General features: G+C 43.8%; 1 protein-coding gene across 10 annotated transcripts in view; it reads left to right on the top strand.

Annotated features, from left to right (window-relative positions):
* SLC38A4 (solute carrier family 38 member 4) overlaps positions 1 to 13,495 on the top strand; it is a 262,923-nt gene extending 249,428 nt beyond the window's left edge. For all 10 annotated transcript variants that reach the window (XM_069229035.1, XM_069229038.1, XM_069229043.1 and 7 more), the window contains one exon: positions 11,220 to 13,495. In XM_069229035.1, coding sequence (XP_069085136.1) covers positions 11,220 to 11,321 — 102 coding nt within the window. In that variant the 3' untranslated portion in view covers positions 11,322 to 13,495. The remainder of the gene's footprint in view (positions 1 to 11,219) is intronic.
* The last annotated feature ends 5,319 nt before the right edge of the window (positions 13,496 to 18,814 follow it).

The raw sequence follows: 18,814 nt of genomic DNA, 5'->3' as shown, positions 1-18,814 counted from the left end.
GAATTTTATTCATAGATTTAATTTTATTTATTTTTATTTACTTTTCTCTAGTACAGTAGGACTAGAGTAATAAATAGATATATAGAAATGTAAGTATATAGTAAGGTAATATATATGCAAGGAATATTATAATGCTTATAATAACATGAGTAGTAAAGTTGTATTGTATAAACACAGACTTTCAAGATTTGTAATACTTAATGTTAATGTGTACTTTTCTAATATTCATTTATCTTTCCTCAGTTTTGCAGTAGGGAAATGTTTGCTGTTAAATAGTTAAGACAACATTTGCACATTGTGATATAAAAAAGAAAGCAGGGATTCCTAAGTATCTAATATAATAACTTATCTAGGAGCTATGCAATGACTTAGGAACATGTTAAACATAGAATAATATACACATATATATGTATATACACACACAGATATATATACACACATGCTAATACAGCCATACACACACACACACACATATATATATATTTAAACCATGAATAAATATACATTCACTAAAAAGGCTTTAAGAATATGTGTATAATTTATTATTATGAAATAGTAACTATACATATTTCTCAATGAACTATACATATCTAGACTATACACACTGATTATAAATATTTATCAACACAGGCACATGCATTCCATTGCTATTTGAATATGGTGGTTATGAAGGAAAGAGACAACTCTTGAGAAGCCTTCTGAAGACAGGATAGTTATCCATGGATCTTATTTTTGGGGGTAATGAATTCCATAGTGTGGCTGCTTGAATAGAGAAGGATGTACTACCCATTGTTTTTTTCTTGTATGGTGGTGTTTTAAGGCGAGGTGACAATCTTGAGCGGAGGTTTCTTTGTTGAATGTATGTGGTTATTTTGTTTCTGATGAAAAGTGTTGCTGTTCCATGTATACATTTCTGGGTGATACAAATCAGCTTGAAGGTGGATCTTCTGGCAATCCATAACCAGTGTAGTGCTCTCAAGCCAGAGGAGATGTGGGATTGTGGCTTTACATGTAATAGTAGCATGGCATCTGAGTTCTGAATACGTTGTAGTTTTTTCATAATAGAGATGATCCATGGTAGAGGCCATTGGCATAATCCAGTTTCAATAGTACAAGAGAAATAGTAGCCTGAACCTTGTGTGGGAATCCGAGGTGGGGGAAGATGTGTCACAGAGTCTTCAAGGTGATGAAGCTTGATCATGCTAATCTGTCCACTTGGGGATTCATCGTTAACTTGAAGTCAATGATAATTTCAAGGTTTTTAACTTCCTTGGATACTTGAGGAGGTGGTCTCAGATCATCAGGCCAGGCGCACAGGGTCATAATTTTTCTAGTCGCCACATGTGAGTATTTCTGTTTTGGAAGCATTCAGTTTGAGATGGCTGCAGGTAATCCACTGATCAATGGCTCTGAGGCAACTGAAGATTTGTGATTTTTCAATGTCTATAGGACATTCCAATTTAACTGGTATTTGTGTTTCATCTGCATAGTTGTAGCATGAGTTGGGAATCATTCATCAAATCTGGTAATGACATCATGTAGATGTTGAAAAGTATAAGTAAGATGATTAATCCTTGGGGGACCCCTGCTTTTGTGAGGTGGAGTTTGAACGAGAACAGGGGAGAAGAGATAATATTAGTTCAGTTTTGAAGGTAGGATGTAATTCAGTCAAGAGCAGTCCCTTCTATGCCGGCTTCGTTGAGTCTTTGAACTAGGGTGTCATGGTCAACAGTATCAAAGGCAACTGAGAGGTCCAAGAGAAGTAGTGCAGCAACTCCATTGCGTTCAATTGTGTTTTTAAGATCATCCCAGATTGCTATGAGTGCCAATTCTGTGCCTCTTCCTGGGCTGAATCCAGTTTGGTAGTCTGAAAATATGGAGTTGTCTTCAATGAATTGTGACAACTGGGAAAATGCTGCTCTTTCTATCAGTTTGCCCAGGAAAGATCTATTTGTAGTTGGTCAGTAGTTGTTGGGGTCATGTGGGTCTAGGTTTGTTTTCTTCAATAACGGACATATCCATGCCTTTTTCAGGTCGTCAGGAAAAATTCCAGTAGTTAAAGAGTTATTGATGATTTTTCTTACAGGTGTGGCAGCAGAAGTAGATAAAATAATGTTCTTGAAGATTTGTGGTGGACAATGGTCAGAAGGGGAGCCGGAAGGCCTGCTTGTTTTGACCAAATCCACTAATTCACTGTGTGATATTTGTTTGAAGGAGTACAGAGACTGGGTTGGTTTACTCTTGGAGGGGATTTTAGGAAACAGGTTGGTGCTAATGGTTTTCTTCTGTTTTAAATAAGAGTCCAATGTGTTTGCCTTGGTTGTGGAATGAGTTGCCAGTTTGTTTGTGAAATCTTGAGTAGTGGGATGATGTCCTTCCATCCATTCGGGTTTTCAAAATTCATTGAGAATTTTTTTTAATTCTTTAGTTGAAGATTTAGCATTTTAAATTCTGTCTGAGTAGTAACTTTTTTAGCTTTTTTTGTTTGATGATTTCTGTATTCTGTTAAGTTTGTGTACCTGAGGTTTGTCTTAAATGTTGTTTGTTTTGAGCCAGGTCCATTTCAACCTTCTGATTTGTTGCTTTATCTTTTAAAGTTCTGTGTTTCTTCAAGGTGTTGGACTTCTTTTGTCCTATTTTGTTTTTCTGAGTGGTGTTAGGATGTAAAAATCTCCCTGTAGCCACTCATAAAGTTTTGGAAAATAATTAATTGTGTCTAGATCAGTGTTGGCTGTTAGTTGTGTTTCTAAGTCTTCAAAATTGAGTTTGTTCCATGGTCGATAGATGCATGTATGTGAGGTGCTATGGGGAGTGTTGATTTGTGGTGTTTTATGTCAGAAAGTTACCAAATGGTGGTTAGACAATGTGATTGGTGTGATGCTTTGAAAGGTAACCAGTTCCGGCTTTGCAAAAATGACATCTAGGATGTGTCCAATGATGTGTGTGGGATTGTGTACAATCTGATATAGGTTCAATGTGACTAGGCCAGTGGTGATAGCTTTTGGATGGGGCATATTGGGTTTGTCAAACCAAATGTTTAGGTCCCCAAGAATGCATAGGTTTGAGGATAATGTTACAAGGTTTGAGACTGTATCTAGAAAATTGTCTGGGAATGTTGAATTGTTATGTGGAGGGCTGTAAAGGAGGAGGAAGTTATAGGAGGAAGTTGGTGTAGGGTTGCATCTGACGAGGAGGGCCTCACAACCTTGTATGGAAATGTTGTCTGTTTTATAAAGATTTATTGCTTGTTTGAATATAATAGCTATCCCACCTCCATTCTTGCCTATACGGTTTTGTGATGGTTTGGTAGCCTGGAGGAACGGCTTCATGAAACACTGGCACCATGTCATCTCCCAACCATGATTCCGTTATGAATAGTAAGTCATATTGTGTGTCTGTGAGTATCTCATAGATGTGGTGCTTGTTTTTTTAGAGTGCTCAAGCATTTATGAGCAGACAGTTTCGAAAATGTGTGTTTGTGGTGGAGGTGTTTTGTTTTGGAGAAGGGTGAGCAGTATATTTTGAGTTTGTAGCAGATGTGTTGTTCTTTGTGATAACTGTGTGAGGGTCACAATCCTCTTGTTTTCTATGTAGTGTTCCTCTTCCAGCAGGCTCAGGAGGCATTTGTTGAGTCTGTGTGTGTTGGTGGTGGACTTGATGGCTGAGAGTGACATGATGAATATAGTTTTTTTGTAGAGTAGCCTTATTGTGTAATAGACAAGGGGATGCAAAGTTGTTAAGAGTGGCATGTTGTTTATTTTGTTTGCATCTGTTTAGTGTGGAAGAAGTATGGTTTGGGGTAGGGGAGGAGCGTGTGAATCATAATGTAAGGCTCTAAATTGTGCAATGGATGAGAGGGGGGTCAATGAATGTTGCTGTGTTGGGGTGCTTGTGGTAGATGTTTGTGAAGAGTGAGAATTCAGAAGTAAAGATTGGTCAGGATTTGTATTATTTGTGTAGTAATGAGGGTGGAAGTGGGTGTGACGGAAAGTATGAAAGTTTCTTTTTTTTATGTGCTGATGTTGTGGTTTGTTTTGTTCTTGTGGAATAGTGAGAGGAGATATTGATGTTGTGGTTTTATGTGAAGGATTTGTATGCGAGTTAGTGCTGGTGAGTGATATTAGAATATTATAGGGGGTGTTGATGTGTTTTGGAGAAGAGTGTATGAGGTGTGTTAGAGGGGATGGGTGAGGGTTAGAGGTGTTTATATTCGTTTTGTTCACTGGAAGAGGTAATATGTGTGGTGGAGTGGAAAGTAAGGATTGTATGGTTGTGTGTAATTGGTGAAGAGAGGGGGAGAATGTTTGTGGATGGTGTGTTGGAAGGCTGGGTTTAGGTTTTGTCATGATAAAAGGTGGTCTGGCAAGAGCAAATAGACGATAGTGCTGTTGGTTTGTGTGAACAGGGAGTGTGTATCTGGATGGCTGAAAGTAAAGTATAGTGTGGTATTGTGTTGTGTAGACGATGGCATGACATTTTAGTGGGAATAGACACAGTAATGTTTGGTGTGAGAATAAAGGTGTCTTACTGTTGTAATTGTGGTGGATATGTGTATAGGTGGGGTATGTGGGGTTTTGTGCTGGTTGACGAGGCATTGCAATCTGTATGAGGTATGTTTCTGGTGCATGATTTGGATGCCTTTGCTGATATTTGTTTGGATGTTGAAGAATGTGTAGGGAATAAGGTCATTTGTGGTAATTGGAAAATTTTGCAGCATCTTTGGCCCTAGGCCCAACCAGTCCTGAACATGCACAAACAGGCAACTGCCCTTAGCCTCGATGCCCGGGCTGAGACTTCCTGAGCCCTGGGCTTAAATAGCCCTATTTGCCAATAGAAACATAGTCCTAACCCCAACTAATCAGATTTGCAAACCTAAACCCTATGGCCAATGGGAGACCTAGCCCTATTAACCAACCACACCCCTAGTTCTGACTACCAATCACAACACTAACTCTAAAACTAAGAACCAGTAGGAACCTCAACCCTAGTACCAATCACAATATTAGCCCTAAAACCATGAACCAATAGGAATCCCAATTCTAGACCAATCACAACACTGGCCCTAATCCTTAAGCCAGTAGAAATACATATCCCAGCAACCAATCACAACAAAATATGTAACAACCAATGGAAACGTATATAAGGGCCAAGTTAACTGACGCCCAAGCCCCTCTGAAAGGGAGGAAGGAGCCACTGCTCAATTCAGAATCTCCTTGGATACAGACAGGCAGAATCAACACTTCCAAGCTAGCAGAGTCTACTTTTCCAGGTAGTGAATTGGAATATGTAAATCCTGGTCTTCAACAGAAGAAACATTGTACATAGAAGAAGATGCACCTGGATAAAAAGGATTCACTTAATTTAAAGCAAAGAATGGAAAATATTGGAACCGTAAAGGAGAACAAGTCATTTATACACCTTTTATAGTTTTATATGTTCTGTGTATTTTGTACAAAAGCATTTGATAGAACGAGTTAAGCAAAATTGTAAAACCTACACTTCTTCTAACTCTGTGACATGATGCTTTCAAGTGAGAAATTCAAAGCATGTTAGAACTTGTGTACAGGCATTAAAACAGGGAAAATATTTGTTAAGATGAGGTAAAATACAAATCCTGTTTATAAATAACTGGACATTAGAATGAGTATAAAAATCCAAGACCCTTCATTTGCAAAGTTACCTCTGTAACAACACTAAATTTACAGTGCAAAATTGTGCATTGGGATTCACATTTTACATTACAAATCATGACGTCCTCCTCACAAAACTAAAGAAACATGTGGGAAAGGGTGTGACTGTGAGTTCCTTGTGGGACAGTTGCTAACTCCTTGCGAAATGTAAGTGTCTCTGTTGGACAAATTCTATTGTATAGTACAGCTACTGCTATTGAGAGAAGCATGGGATTGCCACCAGGTATCACTGCATCCTCCTTCTGGTATCCATTTCACATTGCACATGTCACTTTAGTATTGTGGCCTCTGTGAGTTTAAGAGAAAGGCATTTCAATGTAGGTCTACTGAATAAGGGTGAAAGGAGACAGAGGGCTGCTGTTCTTTGCAGATTTTAGTTCCTGCCTGTGCTGCTGTGTGCACCAAAATGTATTTGCAGCTCAGGCACACCTCAGTTAACATGCATAAATTGGGATTTGTCCAGCCACTGTAATCTGCACCTGATTAATACATTGGTTCATGTACTAATTGTCTCCATTTGCACACATGTCGTTGAAACACAACCACTTTAAAAGCTATGCCACAGGTCATAAGTATATTTGTTTAGTGGTATATTCACTAGACCGGTACCAACTCGGCACATGATTAAAAATCTTGATCCATCAAGTTACCTGTTCTTTGTGAGAAGCTGATCATCCTGCAGTGTGCTGCACCTTGCCCGTCCTACCCCCGATTAATATGCATAAGTCAGGCTTATGCTAAAATTCTCCATATGGACCAGCAGCATTCCTTTAATTGGCTGCTGTTCATGTGTGTTTGAGGCTAAGTAAATGCAACAGGCCTAATAGCCCATTCCGGGCATCTCAATATCTTCGTGATGATCCATTTCTAGCCCTGGGAAAGTGGTAGAAATAAATACAGTTCACTGTTGCATTATGGAGGAACAGACCATTAATGGGTCAGTTCTTATGCTTGTGTAACTCTTGCATTCTCCTGTGCCTAGTCCAGACAAAGTTAGCAATAGCAATGCATAATGATTGTACATATTGTGTGAATAAGGAATGCACGTCCATTGAATTTCTACCCATTCCCCTTCCATAGCATATGTATGAGTGTTAAGATTGGGTAGGTGCCTAATGCAGACAGACAAAAGGGTTACACTAGTAGTTAAATAGGCGAGTATTCAGAGCTTTACAAAATGCACTATGATTTGAGATGGTATGAAGAAAGCAAATAGTCAACCTTGATTGATCCTTTTTTGCATACACAATTAGTGAATGCTAATATTCAATTGCGCCCTGACTAAGCTCAATCAATCCACAATGGATCCCCAAACAAATTCCTATATTGACTGCAGCTTGCTCAGAATACTGCAGCATGATGTTGCCTGTACTGCACTCTCTACACCGACTACTCATTCAGTTTCAGGTAGCCTTTAAGGCCCTGTTGATTGCCCTTCAAGCCGTCCACCCCAAATCATCCTCATATCTGGCCAATAAATGTTTCTTCTGTCAATCATCACGCTCCCTCAGACCTGAAAACCAATCATTGCTTTCCACCACTGAGACCGGAGCAATCACTTATGGGGAACATGTTTTCTACAGCAATGGCTATACTATGTCACTCGTTCTCATTTTGTTTCCGGGCAGAAACAAATCTATTCTTTTTTAGACGCCCCCTGAAAACAGCCTTTTTAATAATTATCTTCAATCAATCAATCAATCACTGCATTTGTAAAGCGCGCTACATACCCACGAGGGTCTGAAGGCGCTGGGGTGGGGGGGTGCTACTGGTCGAAGAGCCAGGTCTTGGAGTCTTCTGAAGGCCAGCAGTTCCTGGGTCTGTTGTAGGATGGTGGGGAGAGTGTTCCGGGTCTTGGCGGCGAGGTAGGAGAAGGATCTGCCGCCGGCGGTAGTTTTTCGGATGCGGGGAATGTGGCGAGGGCGAGGTTGGCTGAGCGGAGGCTTCGGGTGGGGGTGTGGAAGCTGAGTCGGTTGTTGAGGTAGATGGGTCCGGTGTTGTGCAGTGCTTTGTGTGCGTGGATCAGGAGCTTGAAGGTGATCCTTTTGTTGACGGGGAGCCAGTGCAGGCCTCTCAGGTGGACTGTGATGTGGCTGCGGCGGGGGACATCGAGGATGAGCCGGGCCGAGGCGTTCTGGATGCGTTGGAGTCGTCTCAGGAGCTTGTTTGTAGTTCCTGAGTAGGGGGCGTTCCCGTAGTCGAGTCTGTTGGTGATGAGGGCCTGGGTAACGGTTTTTCTCGTGTCGAGGGGGATCCATTTGAAGATCCTGCGGAGCATACGGAGGGTGTTGAAGCAGGACGCGGAGACGGCGTTGACTTGCCTGGTCATGGAGAGAGTGGAGTCGAGGATGACCCCCAGGTTGCGTGCGTGGTCCGTGGGTTCCGGGGCTGTGCCTAGTGACGTGGGCCACCAAGAGTCGTCCCAGGCTGATGGGGTCGGTCCGAGAATGAGGACCTCCATCTTGTCTGAGTTCAGCTTCAGTCTGCTGTCCTTCATCCAGTCGGCTATGGCCTTCATTCCTCGGTGGAGGTTAGCTTTGGCGGTGTGGGGATCTTCGGTGAGGGATATGATCAGCTGGGTGTCGTCGGCGTAGGAGATGATGTTGAGGTTGTGTTGTCGTGCGACGTGGGCGAGGGGGGCCATGTAGATATTGAACAGTACCGGGCTGAGGGAGGATCCCTGTGGGACGCCGCAGATGATCTCAGTGGTTTTGGAGCGGAAGGGTGGGAGGCGGACGCTCTGGGTTCTGCCGGAGAGGAAGGATGTGGTCCAGGCCAGGGCCTTCTCTTGGATACCGGCATCATGGAGGCGTGCTGATAGGGTGAGGTGGCAGACCGTGTCAAAGGCTGCTGATAGGTCCAGGAGGATAAGGGCGGCTGTTTCTCCTTTGTCCATCAGGGTCCGGATGTCGTCAGTGGCGGCGATGAGGGTGGTCTCGGTGCTGTGGTTACTGCAAAAAACGGATTGGGAAGGGTCCAGGATGTTGTTGACTTCGAGGTAGCGGGTCAGCTGTTTGTTGACAATCTTCTCGGTCACTTTTGCCGGGAAAGGGAGCAGGGAGATGGGCCGGAAGTTCTTGAGGTCCGCCTTGGGCTTCTTCAGAAGGGCGTTGATCTCGGCGTGGTTCCAGCTTTCTAGGAAGGTTGCTGTCTCGAAGGAACAGTTGATTGTTTTCCGGAGGTGGGGCGCGATAGCTGCACTGGCTTTGTTGAAGACGTGGAGAGGGCAGGGGTCCGATGGGGATCCGGAGTGGATGGAGTTCATGGTTTTGATGGTGTCTTTGTCGCTGATGCTGGACCAGACGGTCAAGCGACTGGTGCGAGTGGTAGGCGCAGGGGTGGTGGACTCGGTGGTGGGTGCGGGGGGGTCGGGGTTGAAGCTGTCGTGGATGTCGGTGATCTTGCGGTGGAAGAAGGTGGCCAGGGAGTCGCACAGGTCTTGAGATGGCGGGATGTCGTTGGTGATGGAGCTGGGGTTGGAGAGTTCTTTCACGATGCTGAAGAGCTCTTTGGTGTTGTGTGCGTTGTTGTCTAGGCGGTCCTTGAAGGCGGTCTTCTTGGAGGTCCTGATGAGTTGGTGATGTCTGCGGGTGGCGCTCTTGAGGGCTGTGTGGTTGTCTGGTGTTCGGTCATGGAGCCATTTCTTCTCCAGCTTCCGACAGGTGTGCTTGGAGATCCAGAGGTCCTCTGTGAACCAGGCAGCTTTCTTGTTTGTGTGGTTGGTTGTAAAGGTCTTGAGAGGGGCGAGGGTGTAGGCGCAGTCGTTGATCCACTGTGTGAGGTTGGTCACGGCGGTGTCTGGGTCATTGGGGTCGGTGGGTGGTCTCTGGGAGAGAGCGGTAGTCAGTTGGTCCTCAGTGACCTTGCCCCAGCAGCGGCGTGGTAGCTGTTGGGTGCGGTGGTGTGTGGTGGGTTTTCTGAAGGTGAAGTGGACGCATCTGTGGTTGGTCCAGTGTGGTTCGGTGGTGTGGTTGAAGGAGACGTGGGGGCTTGCGGAGAAGATGGGGTCGAGCGTGTGTCCAGCGGCGTGAGTGGGTGTCGTTACAAGCTGTTTGAGTCCGAGGTTGTCGATCAGGGTGGTAGTGTTGGCGTCGTTGTTGTTCTCGAGGTGGAAGTTCAGGTCCCCGAGGAGGATGTAGTCCGTGGAAGCGAGGGCGTGGGTGCTGATGAGGTCGGCGATGGTGTCACTGAACTGTGGGCAGGGTCCGGGGGGTCTGTAGATGAGAGTTCCTCTGAGGGTGGTGTTGGGGTCGGTGTGGATCTGGAAGTGCATGTGCTCGGCGGTGGTGAGGGTGTCATCGGTGTTCGTTGAGATTTTGATGGAGTCTTTGTGGATGATGGCGATTCCTCCTCCCACTCCGTTGGTGCGGTCTCTGCGGGAGATCTTGTAGCCCTGTGGGATGGCTATGGCGATGTCTGGTGCTGAGGTGGTGTTCAGCCAGGTCTCCGTCAGGAAGGCGACGTCGGGGGCGGTGGAGTCTAGGAGGTCCCAAAGTCCGATGGCGTGCTTGCGAGCGGAACGGGTGTTGAGAAGGATGCAGCGGAGGTGGTTGGGTTTTCTGGCTGGTGGTGTGGAGGGTTGGATGCTGGTGAATCTGCAGTTCCGGCAGGTGAAAGGCCCCTGGGTGCGTTTCGGGGTGGCCCTGTAGCAGGGGTGGTCTCGTCTGGTGTTGAGTGTGTGGAGGGTGCTTGCGTCGTAGTGCAGTCTGGTGTTGCAGGGGGTGCGGGTTCCAGGGGTTCTGGTGCTTGGTGCGGTCCAGGCGCGGACGGGCGCAGACGGGCTTGCCTTAGGCGCGCCAGCGGTGCGCCCGCTTCGCGGCCTCCATATGAGGGCAGAGGGAGGGAGGAGCAGCTGGGAGGTGATAGCGGGGCGGCCAATGGGAGTGAAGGGGACGGGGCAGCAGGGGCTCAGCAGCAAGGGAAAAACCCGGGGAAAAACCCAGGGGAAAACCCAGGGAAAAAACGGCGGGAAAAGACGGCGGGAGAGGGACAACAGAGCACAGGGGTACAGAAAGCAAAACACAGGGGCACAGAATGAAAAAAGGAAGTGGCACAGAAGCCAAGCTCAGGGGTACAGAAAAAAGGGAGCGAGTAGTCAGGCGGCAAAAGTGGCAACGGAGGTTCAACCCACAGGGGGCTGCGTGGCAGATGGGGGGAGCGACCTGCCTGGTGACAGGGTCAAAGCCCTCCCTTTTCCCTGGTCACTCTTAGGTTTAAAGGTTGTGCCAAGAAGTATGTGTATAGGAGCACTCTGCAGATAAATTATACTCTCTCTCTCCCTCTCCCTCCTCCCTGTCCCTCTCCCTCTTCCTCTCCCTCTCCCCCCCCCAGTTTGGTATTTAAGTAATGTTTACATGCACAGATTGAAGAGTGTGTTAATGGAATATGCATTCACTTTAGTACGTGAAACCAATCGTTTCTACAATTTAAGCTTTGAATGCTTTGTTTGTCGGTAATACTAATAAATCTGGAAAAAGTCCCTATTTTCAAGTGTTCACTGACTGTACTTGCTTTCTTTCTGTCCTGTAGGCTCTGGTGTTCCTCATTGTTGGCGTCATATTCATGATTGGGAGCATGTCTCTCATTATCATCGACTGGGTCCATAATGCCGCGTCCTCCAAGCACCACTAACACATGGCCCTTGTCATCACCCACTTCCTATCCAGTGGAAATGACAAAGACGTCTTTCTTCAAAGGCTGCAATGGAACCAGTTAAAGTATGGTATTCTGACCCGAGGAGCGAGAACACAAAGACTGACTTGAATGCCGCTCGTCACCCGAAATGCGTACAAGACTGAAACATCATACCTTACTGAAGATTGCTGCTCGTGAACTGGGAACCTGAGATGGACAGTTATATTGAAAGGTTTCCAAAATAAAAGTAATGTATGCTGTGCCAGGGTATCCAAAGGCAAGAAAAGAATGGGATTGCAGGTGGAAGATGTACATAATCATCAAAAACATGTTTTTCATTGTAACATTGAATAATACTGTAACAAAAATAAGTGGCCAAAATTACCCATGTGCCTTTTTCTGCCTATGGAATATTGGATCAGCTTGAGAAATATGTTATATTCACTGGGAGCTATACCGGCGAAGCTGTAGTGGTTGTTTGAATTATTTAAAGCACAGTAACTACAGAAGAGACTAGCCCGGCAAATCATTGAGATCACTGTCAGAGGGACCCTGAAAGCACAATATAAACTTTATTGAGACTACAATTCAGTAAACCAACGCATTTTATATGGTAATATGATTGGTGCTGGGTTGACAATCTTGTGTAAGAATGACCTTGAATAGTGACACCGAACATGCTCCCTCATACATGCAACTGGTCTTCCAAATGTAGCTCACACACTTGCGTAGGCGCATGGAAATACACATCACAGTATTCTTTGATACTTTTTGAGTTCAATCAAAGGAACTGTAGTTTGATATATATTTATGTAGATAAAGTTTATCTATAGTGAGCAGATTTTTAACGTATGGTACCTCCTTTTAGATTTTTATAAATGTATACTATGTATGTGGTTGTGTATTCATTGATTTGTTCTCTTAGGTATAGGCTTTTTAATATTTTGAAGAAATGAGTTAGTGGGCTGCAAAAACAGACATATACCTTGTCTAGTATGAATGCTTACACTTAACACTTGTAGAGCCATCATTGCATCAGTGAAACACGTCGCATTGGTGTTTTCTCAGAATGCCAAACTGTATTCATGCTCCTGGCAGGGCATTGGTCGGTCTGTTACCCGCTCACGTGGATAAACACTTTCTTAAATTTACAAATAATCAATATCCTGCAGTACACCTTTAGCGGAACAGAAATGTGAATACTGACGTCCAACCGCGGTTTGTTCTGCACTTCATGGTGTTTCCAGGACCCTGAAAAAGAACCCCGGATGGCGTCTTTTGTCGAATTTGTTTTAACGTTAACACTTTTTTTACGATTTCTAACTTGCGTCTTAGTGGAACCAAGCAGAGCTGTGGTTTCATACACTAAGTTAAAGGCACTTTGACCATAAACTCACTAAAGGGCACCCTGCTAGAAATGTGGTCTTTGAACTTCACACCTGGATTGATAAATACCTCAAAGACGGTCCATACCAAACCGAGATTCTCTTCCTCTTGTTTTATATGATCCTGTGCCAAAGCACACTTACCACAAATATTATACATAGCCCAAAGCCAGGCCCTTGTCATTGGTGTTAATAGTTTCAAACTAGGAAAATCTGTCTTTTTTTAAACCTGGCTTTGCTCTGCACACGATGGAAAACATAGTTGGCTGCATCTACCACTTAAACACTCATTGTTTACCATTGCATTTTATTTTTAAAATGATCAATCCTACGTAAAATATTTCAAATATTCTTCATATTTAAAACGTAGAAATGTACAAATTGTCTGGTGACTGAGATAAAGGACTCAAATGTGGTGATATAGACCCACTACCGGCTCTTTTGTTCCAATCTCCTTCACTGCATGATGGTATTAGTGATTAGTTAGTATTAATATTAGTTAGGACTTTACAATAATGAATTTACCTGTATGCAGAGTTCGTGTGTTTGTGTGTGAGAGACACTACAACTTTCAAAAGCAAAGTAATACATGGTGGACTATTTCTCTCATTTAAAGTAGGCCCAGCAGGTTCAATAAAAAGGCTCACAGTAGATATCAAGAATCTAGCTCCTCCTAAGCAAAGGTGTTTTTTCTAGATCAGTTTACGTATAGTGTAGCACTATTATATGCCTTTTTATTCCAAATAAATTGTGCAATTATGTATAATAAATTGACTTTTTAAAAGACATCTTGGTCCTTCCTTCTTCATGTTTGAATGAACTATTTCCTTCCAGGGGACTGAAGCACTTTTGCCTCATTAGCAGGGATTATTAACTGAAAACATTCTGTAAGGGTCCAGTGGATAGCAGGGGTGGCTCCTTCGAAATGGCAAAGGAGCGTCTCCCCACTGTCTAAGAGCCAGCAGCTGAAAAATAAAACAATATTTAATTTTATTTTTAAGCTACTGGCTCTCCTGTGCCAGCATGTGAAGGAAGGGGTGGGGTTGGGCCATGGGAGGGGGAAGGGGAGAGAAGGAGTGGAGTGAGTGCACTAAGTGCACAAGTCAGTTTGGCCAGCCACCTTTGGCCGGCCAAACTGACATGCGCACTAAGGTTTCTCCAACCGGCTTGTGTTGCACAGCCGGGCTGGCAAAACTGCACAGAGTCCAAAGCAGTGTCTGAGCGGCAGATCAAGCCACTCTGACCAATCCTGGTGCTGCTCTCATGCTAGGTGCAGCCTGGGAGCAGCACCAGAATTGTGAGGGGAGCCTGTGCTTGGTGTGCCAGGGACTGCTGGGACACCATCAGAAGAGGAGTGGCCGGCGGCATCGGGACAGGTACTTTAAAAAAATGATTAATATTAATTTTATGTCCCCTATCCAGTCTCCCCCGCCAGCCCTCCTGCCCCTCCCCTTGAGATTTGCAGTGGCGCTGCTAGTGGATAGCACTGATCGAGATTCAAGGTTTGTGTGCTCAATCAGGGGCCTTCAGTCTCTCACAATTGTTTAAAGGAGTTCTTGAAGAGTAGGCACGGGAAAGTGAAAACAATATTCCCATTCCACTGAGGTTTGTGAACGACTGTTCACGGAAATGTACTTCCCATCAAAATAACCAGGAAAAGATAATGAAATCTATGTAGATTTCTTAACCCTGCACAATACTCTGGGAATCACAATAGCTATTAAGCATTTGAATGTTCACTCTAAAATCCTCAATAGTTATACAGAATTTGAATCCTTAAACATTGAAGTCTATAACCCCTCACTGCTGAATGGTCAGTCCCTGCTGAGCGTCTTAGAGATAATGGGGAACAAGGAGAAACACTCAGTGATGCTTTCCTCCTTCCCACAGATAACACATGAACAATTGGAATAAGATCTTCTTAGTATAAAATTGTGCCCCCCTAAAATACTACAACTGGCACTTAGCTCTATAGCTATGGCTATGGCTATGGAGGAAGAAAAACTGCTGGCTTCACGTCACTATTTGGCTTCAGAAATAACCATGGAACCAAATCTGTCCTGGTATCAGCAACTGATTATTTGATGTGTGGTTGACACAGGGCAGGTTAAGGCGTTGATTCTTTTGGATCTGTCCACAGCCTTCGATGCCGTCTCCTCAACCCTGCTCACTGAGCGACTACAGGAATTGGGACTAGAAAGTTCAGCATTGAAACTGTTCACTTACTTTCTCAATAACTTTGAATCTGATCCATTCACCTCGCCTTGTGGGGTTCCTCAGGGCTCGACCCCGAGCCCAACATTGTTTAATCTATACTTCTCCCCTCTGGCCAAATTGATACGCTCCTTTTGTCTGCAGACTGTATTGTATGCATACGACACACAAATAATTGTATCCATTTAAAAAAAAAAACAGAGGCCATTGTGGCTATTTCAATAATTGTATGAAGTAGGGGCCACCTGAATAGGCAAGATTTGACTGAAACCTAACGGTTAAAAAGCAGATGTCTTGATCTTTGGAAGTAAACTAACCTTATGGGATGACAACTGGTGGCCAGAAATGTTGCGGACACTTCCCTCTCACATTCAATTGGCTAAAAATCTGGAAGTAATCCTGGGCAATGAACTGGCACTGGATCTTCAGGTCAACTTCAGAGTTGTTACCTGTTTCAGGATCATCAGAATGCTGTGAAAGGTTTTCCTTTCACCCCCCTATCAGCATGCAAACAAGTAGCCCTGGTGCTGACCTCGTCAAGGCTTGACCGGTGCACTGTGCTTTATCTTGATATTAATATCATTCATGCTCAGAGCAGGCGTTAAAAGGGGGCACACCACTGGTTACAAATTTTGGTGCTAACCGTGAACAGTTAATCAATGGCGTAAACAATTCTGATGCTATTGCCCCCTTCTTTAAAATGGTGGCAGTAGGGGGGCACCAAGGGGCGCAAGGATAGTGGCGCTGCACTAGGTGAAGGGCCACTTTTCTTAAATCTGCCCCATACTTAAGGAAGGGGTTGAAAAGATGGCTCATTAGTCTATAATAAGGCCTTAAATGTTCTGTGGAACTTTAAGGGCCTGATTTAGATATTAGTGGAGGGATTAGTCTGTCACAAACATGATGGATATTCTGTCCATCGTTTTACATCTCCATAGGAAATAATAGACTCGTAATATGGCAGACAGGATATCCATCATGTTTGTGACAGAGTAACCTCATCCTCCAAGATCTAAATTAGGCCCTAAGTCAGCTACTCTGCTGAGTCTCTCTATTGTGACTATTTACTCGCCCCTTGACGCTCTTGGGCATTTGTGCGCTCTATAAATCTTTTTAATTTCATTAAGTTCATATGAAAAGTGTACCATAAGATTCCATTTTGTATGGGCTGTGGCGAAAAAAAAAAGTTTCATGACAAAGTTTATTTTGAATATTTTTCTAATTTTCCAGCCCTTCGCTCTTATGTGAAACTTCTTATGAATGAACCACAGCGACATTTACCATTTTCATCGGAGATGTGGGAAAGGAATATACTTTTCACGAAAAAGCATTTTCCATGAAAAGAGAAAGGAACCTAAAGTAATATGATTAATATTTTGCTAATTTCCCCAAAACTGGTAGTACAGTGCGTACCAAAAAGTGTAATTCTTGCCAGCCAGAGAGGTTTTAATTGTTTAATGGATTTATTTATGTTAACTCACAAGTAGGTAACATGCAAATTAGTCACAGAAAAGGGAAGCAGAAGTTCATCAGTAAGCATTTATTAATTTGCACCCCATGGTGTTATACATACAAATGGAGTCTGGAAATGTACTTGTTAAGAGCCATTACATAAAAGCGGCCAACGCAAGCTCTTGTTTTTTCAGTGTGCCATGTTTTTCATCCATAATATTTGCATGACAGAGTAAACAGGCCGGACTGTCGTTTTTTCCCTCACGGGTCATTATCCCGGGGGGATAGTACCTTAGGGGGCCCTGCGGGCTCCTGTCACTTTCTGCAGCTTCGCAGGTAATTATAGCTTGGGGTGGGATGGGGTGGGGGGGGGGAGGGGGGCTTACAAGACAGAGAGGAGAGAGCCAGAGAAGGAGAGACCGAAGGGAGAGCAAGGAGGAAGAGAGCAGAGCTGGTTGAAAATTTTTGCTAGGGCTGCTTTTGGTTTTCAGTCTGGCCCCGAGTGTAAAACAGATTCCATTTGAAAGAAAACAAATCTAAGAGGCCAGTCCTCTAAATTTAATTCATAATGAAATATATATTTTAACACGCAGCACACACCAGTAAGTTTTACCTGTAACTGACTAGGCACCGAGGGAGAAAGGGACGCCTCCCATACGGACATAGCACGGAACGCTGCGAGGTCTGTGCCTTCCCACGCCTGGCTTACCTCCCCACTGCACGCTTTGATCTTAATGCAGCAAAACGCAGGACGGGGAAAGGCAGCACACTTTATGCCTGCGCAGACTCGTTTTTAAACCTGGACAAAAGCAAAAATTTGCTATTTTCCTCACCTGCACCAGCATAGATTAGGAACATTTCTTATTAAATCGTATTTGAGTGAACTTGGGACAGCGCTTTTCCACTTGACATGTTTTCTAATAAGCTCATTTGGACATGTTTTCAGGTGGAATGGAAATGTTTATTAACACTACTTACGAATAAAGAACTTTCTCAGTGCGTATAACTATCGTATTTTACGGATGTTCTCACAAGTGGATTTAATGTGCAAAAATGGAAGACAGATATTAAAGTATAATCCATTGATCCTCAATCAACAATAGCCGAAGCCACTGCAATAGCAACTAAATTCGCTAGTCGGAAGCAACCCGAGAAAGCTGTGCTCTTTACCCAACTATAGAGTTCTCTTGACCTTGGCAGATTTCCAAGGGAGAGTTAGATCAGTGAGAAAGGGTGGAGATGGGACACACGGCCAATATGAATGATCCAATAGCGTGCAAAATAGCATGTTGAACATTGGCTGAATTTCTGATTTCTGTAGTTCTGGAGTACAGATTAAATGGCACAGAGAAGAGTTATGAAGACATTGATGCATCATCTGAGACGAGCAGTGGTATACCAAGGATCACATCGAGCAAAGGTCAATATCCATTTCAATCTGGCGGTCACTAATTTATGTCATAATGTGCCACAGCACTGATTACAAGTTTTGCAAAATACCATGCAGAGATTCTGTGCAGCTGTACGTACTGAGACAGCCAGAATCTCTGCGTGGAATTCCTTCCATAATGAGTTAAACCCACCAAATGCGGAACACAAGTGCTGATCCGGATTTACCAGACGAAAGTCAGCATTAAAATTCCAAATTTCACAGGTTTTAATACACTAGTAACGTCTGGATGCTGATGAGAAACGTTTACTATTTTAGAGACAGTTACAGATGATGAAGAGATGGATGGTAAGGTCCTGTTATCCCTATTGATTAAATAAAATTCATCATGTAGAGAAAGTATAAAGAGTATGAGCGGTGGTAATGGGTTCTTCTGGTGATAAAACTCAATCATTTTGAAACACTGTACAGCTCCACCCAGTTAATGTAACCAGGACCTTACACCTAGCAGGCTTCAGAAATAGCAACACTGACATAGGAAGGAAGAGTGAAAACCTGTCTCATTCGCCATTCAAGGTAAACCATAGGGGCAACGGACCTTATGATTCATCCTTAGTTATCACTATGAAGTGTCCTGTTGATGTAGGGCCAAAAAGGGACCCATCCTGGCATCTTAGCATCAAGTTGCTCTCCTCCACATTTGATGGAACCTTCCAGCTACAGCTGCCCCAAATATATTTCTTCAGATCCTTCTAGTGTAGTTAGTATCACTCTATTCACACAACGTTCTGTTATAGTATTTTCAGGTCTTGCCTAAGACAGCGCATGCATTGTCTTTTGCAAAACCATATTGTTAGCTAACAATGGATTTTGACCTCACCCATTGCTTACCACTGGGTGGATTTACTCTCACTCTAACTTGCTTGATTATTCATCAGTTGCCAAGGGCTTTCCTTCCACTTCTCATATTTGATCCTCCCTTGGAGCATGGATCCATTACATGTGTCCTTCCACTACATTTTTCTTTTTAATGTAAGCATTCTACGAGC

Source organism: Pleurodeles waltl, chromosome 4_1 (genome assembly GCF_031143425.1).
Source record: "Pleurodeles waltl isolate 20211129_DDA chromosome 4_1, aPleWal1.hap1.20221129, whole genome shotgun sequence".
In the NCBI taxonomy this organism is placed as follows: domain Eukaryota; kingdom Metazoa; phylum Chordata; class Amphibia; order Caudata; family Salamandridae; genus Pleurodeles; species Pleurodeles waltl.
This window is presented reverse-complemented; position numbering and strand designations above follow the sequence as displayed.